Genomic DNA, 4,345 nt, shown 5'->3' with positions numbered 1-4,345 from the left:
ATGGCATCCTGGGGTGCATTAGAAAGGGTGTGGTTAGTAGGTCAAGAGAGGTTCTCCTCCCCCTCTATTCTGCATTGGTGAGGCCACATCTGGAGTATTGTGTCCAGTTCTGGGCCCCTCAGTTCAAAAAGGACAGGGAACTGCTCGAAAGAGTCCAGCGCAGAGCTACGAAGATGATTAAGGGAGTGGAACATCTCCCTTATGAGGAAAGGCTGAGGGAGCTGGGTCTCTTTAGCTTGGAGAAAAGGAGACTGAGGGGTGACCTCATCAATGTTTACAAATATGTAAGGGGTGAGTGTCAGGGGGACGGAGTTAGGCTTTTCTCGGTGATGACCAGTGATAGGACAAGGGGTAATGGGTGTAAATTGGAGCATAGGAAGTTCAAGGTGAATATCCGAAAAAATTTTTTTACTGTGAGAGTGACAGAGCACTGGAACAGGCTGCCCAGGGAGGTTGTGGAGTCTCCCTCACTGGAGACATTCAAAACCCACCTGGATGAGTTCCTGTGTGATGTACTCTAGGTGACCCTGCTCTGGCAGGGGGGTTGGACTAGATGATCTCTCGAGGTCCCTTCCAGCCCCTAAGATTCTATGATTCTATGATTCTATGATCTGTCACAACCACATATTCTCAAAGGAGAGACTGTGTTCTTTAGATAGACCTGACTACAGTTCAAGTACTAATTGAACCTGCAATATGAGTAAGAAAGAATAATAATAATTACATCTTGTAGTTGAATGTAGAAAAGCTTGTGAGCCCAATCCTGTTTCCATTCATGCCAAATTTAAAAAAAAAAAAAAACTGAGAGGAAGAAAAGTAGGTATTAGGCCTCTTTGTAAGGATAAAATTGAGAATGTTAGTCCCCAAATATTGTAATTATTACTCATATGGAAAAGACTTCCCTAAATGCAGGACTTAATCCTGGCTATCTAATCTACACTAGCATTGCTTAAGGGCAGCTGGTAAATAAGGATACTATTGTATGAGATTGTTGGGCCACACCACATCTTTTTACAATACCCTTATCAGATACCTTCCTTCATCATTACTGGTGGATTTTCAGAGGAAGCAATTTAAGAACAGGCCATATCTTAATCTGTTTAAGACTCCTCAGCACTGGATCAGCCCTCAGGAGATTTTCAAGTCAGGTGCACTAAAACAATGTCTGCAAAATTTACCAGAAGATGGAACAGAAATTGAGCAGAAGATAATCTTACATCATTAAAACCTCTTGCAATTAAAATTACCCATGAATCTAATAATTGAAACAATATACCAAAACAAAACACGGATTGGGTGATCTACTAAGAACAAGAGTAGAACACTATTATAAAGATTATATATTGTAGGTGAACCAGTTGAAATTGGCAGTCACATATTTCTAAAAATGGTAACTGCTGTTATGTACAATAAATATTTATGCATTAAAAATATTTAAACATCTACTTTTTCACCAACTGTACTTTTCAGAAACCCACTGAGAACAATTTTCCATTCAGTAGAAACAATACTTATATATATAATTATACATATGCAAATTATTGCTGATACATGTAAACTTCCTGTTACTTTAGGATTCTAAAATTATACTTGGAAGCATTTGTTTACTTGATTTCATTTCAAGTACTTGTCTAGTGGCATATATCACAGACACTTCATGTATCTATGTGAAAGATGCATGTATAAGCCACTGAATAGAGGTGTCTTCTAAGTATATGACAGTTTGCAGTAATGGATTATACATTAGAGCAAATGTTTAAATTTTGTTTCTCTGAACAAAAGGAGATTGTTAGAAAACTGTCTCTGAACAAGCACAGAGAAATGGCAACTACTATGCAGCAATGGAGTTAAATTTTTAAATGGTATGCTGATGCAATGCAGATGAAGTATGTGTTTCTCACCTGACTGTATTGCATATCTGAAGAAACAGGCTAAAAACAAGATTATAGCTACCCTGTACTATTTTATGGACACTGGCAGCAGGAGAAGGAGTACTTGTGCAACTGAAATTATTATGCTAATAAAAAATGCAGTTGCCTTAGCTTGGGTGTCCAACTGATTAATCAAATCCCGGATTTTAGGCTTCTAGGTTACTAAGTCTTTGAACAACTATTCTAAATCACTGTTTGATTATAAATCTTTCTCCCCTGTTGTTACCCCACAAATATCATTCTTCCCAAATTCAGAATCCAAACCCTCCAGATAAAAGGTCAAATACATGGTGGTTTTGTAAGCATGCATGTAGGCAAGCAACTAAAATGTGGGAAAATTGTGAGAAATAATTGTGCAGTTCAGCATTTCATCTAGTCATCAGTGAAAGCAATAGCAGCTAAGCAACATGGGATGATGTGTGACTCTTTTTTTGTAAAAGACTCTTCTTTGGTTTCGTTGTTTCCTCAAAATGTTTAATGCTATTTTAATTATTTTTTACAACAAGCTGCTATAAAGTGGTTTTAATCAATATAAATTTATGTATAGGAAAATGCATACATATATATATACACACTCAAGCATTGTAATTAACTGGCACTGTTAACTAACTTCTTAGCTGTGTGACTAGGTACAATACACTGCACACTAGCATTTCTGGTTATTCCAGAACAGATGTGTTAACCAGAACACAGACATTGTTGCTCCTTGCAAAACAAACAAAAGGTGAAGACCTCATGCTTTTCAAGCTGAGCAAGACCTCAGACAAAGGCACTATGCAGGTGAGTTATACGAAGAAATGGGAGGTTCTGTCACACAGCATCCTCCTAAAAATTGCACAATCAACTTTCAGGCTGATCTGTTTAAGCACCCTTTCTTTTTATGCTTACAAGATCTGTGTAGAAGTAGACCACACCTGCCAAGCTAACCACTTGGCAAGGCAGAACATCTTACAAAAGTAACACCGATTACTTGAACAGCAGCCAGTGAATTGTGGCTTCCCTTCACTGGCACAGAAAAACTTTGTCTTCTGGCTGCTGATCAGCAGGATTTGTGTTCTTCTGAGGAAGGAAAAAAAGAGGAAGCACAATAAGGAAGAGGTGAAAAGAACATTTGGGCTGAGAAAGTGGAACTGAGCAGGCTCTTATCACAAGCACTTCACTTAATCTTACTGAAACCACCAGGTTTAAGGATTGTTTCTCATTTAAAGTCGTTGGTTCGTCGTCAAGTAGGTTTATCTACGTAAAACAAGAACAAGTGGATTGAAATTACAAATGTAAATGCTCTGGGTGGCAGTTTTCAGCTGGTTATTTTTTCTATGAAAATATACCCACGAGAAGTCACAGAAACAGGGATGAAAACTTGGGACAGCCTGAAGAAGTCCATACCTCAACAGCAGCTTTTCCCCTTTGGCACTTCTGCACTCGTGAAGAGAGGCAAAGCCATGCCAGCTGCTCAGTGTGACAGCACCAGCTTCCCTTAAGTGGTATGCAAAGAACAATTCCAACGTGGAGATGATACTATCTTGCTGTCTTTTAAGCTCCTCTTGCAGCTTTGGTCTTCTTCAGTGCCCTCACTAACGTCAGCTCAAGGCTCAGGGATGGTCTCATAAAGCAAACAGAAGGTTAAGAAGCATTAGCAGATGAGCAGAGCACACAACAGGTAAGAAATATGCTGCCATGCTATGCACACACTATCGCATTCCAGTCCTTCCCATTTCAAAAGGATATAGCTAGAAAAGGTCAGATAAGCTAACAAAGATTATTAAAGAGTAACTCAAGAGTATTTGGCATACAAAAGGGTGTCAAGGAATGCAAAGACCATAAAGTGAGTAGCACGGACACCATGAGTGGCCACAGTCTCGAGAACAAGGGGTTATAAAATGAAATCAGCAGTGGCCGTTTTAAAGAAAATGTGTCTCTTCACAAAATATACAATTGGGCCAGAAATATCTTTGATTACTTATTATGTGCTTTGTGCATGCTAAAACTTCCCATGATCTGAAGGGGCAACCAGACACATTCATGGAGAAGAGATCCAGTGGAAACAATTAAGTACATAGACTGTGCCTTCAAGAAGCCTCTGCAAGACAAATTGTTGGCAATGGGAAGCTGACAGGAACGCTACACTGCCTTCGTCCCAACACATTTTCACTAAGCACCTGTTGCTGTTTGGTCTTACCTGCTTTCCCCTCCCCATGAAGCCACCTGAGACACCTGTCCGGCAGGGACACCAGTCCTGGGCCTGCACTGACTAGTCCTCCTTTTAAAGTCATTCCCGGGCTACTGAGTAAACTTGTCACCGCCTCGGCGCCCCGGGGCGACCGCACTGCTGCCCTGCAGACCCCGCTCCCTGAGAAGGGAGCCCTCAGTCCCCGGGTCCCCTAGCTAAGGCCCGGGCTGGGCCGGGCCTGCCT

General features: G+C 40.6%; 1 protein-coding gene across 1 annotated transcript in view; it reads left to right on the top strand.

Annotated features, from left to right (window-relative positions):
* Positions 1-4,345, top strand: part of TMEM192 (transmembrane protein 192) — a 21,654-nt gene continuing 17,309 nt past the window's right edge. Inside the window, exon 1 of the mRNA XM_009995927.1 lies at positions 1-27. Within this exon, the coding sequence (XP_009994229.1) occupies positions 1-27 (27 nt within the window). The remainder of the gene's footprint in view (positions 28-4,345) is intronic.

Source organism: Chaetura pelagica, unplaced genomic scaffold (assembly GCF_000747805.2).
Source record: "Chaetura pelagica isolate M959 unplaced genomic scaffold, ChaPel_1.0 scaffold142, whole genome shotgun sequence".
NCBI lineage: Eukaryota > Metazoa > Chordata > Aves > Apodiformes > Apodidae > Chaetura > Chaetura pelagica.
This window is presented reverse-complemented; position numbering and strand designations above follow the sequence as displayed.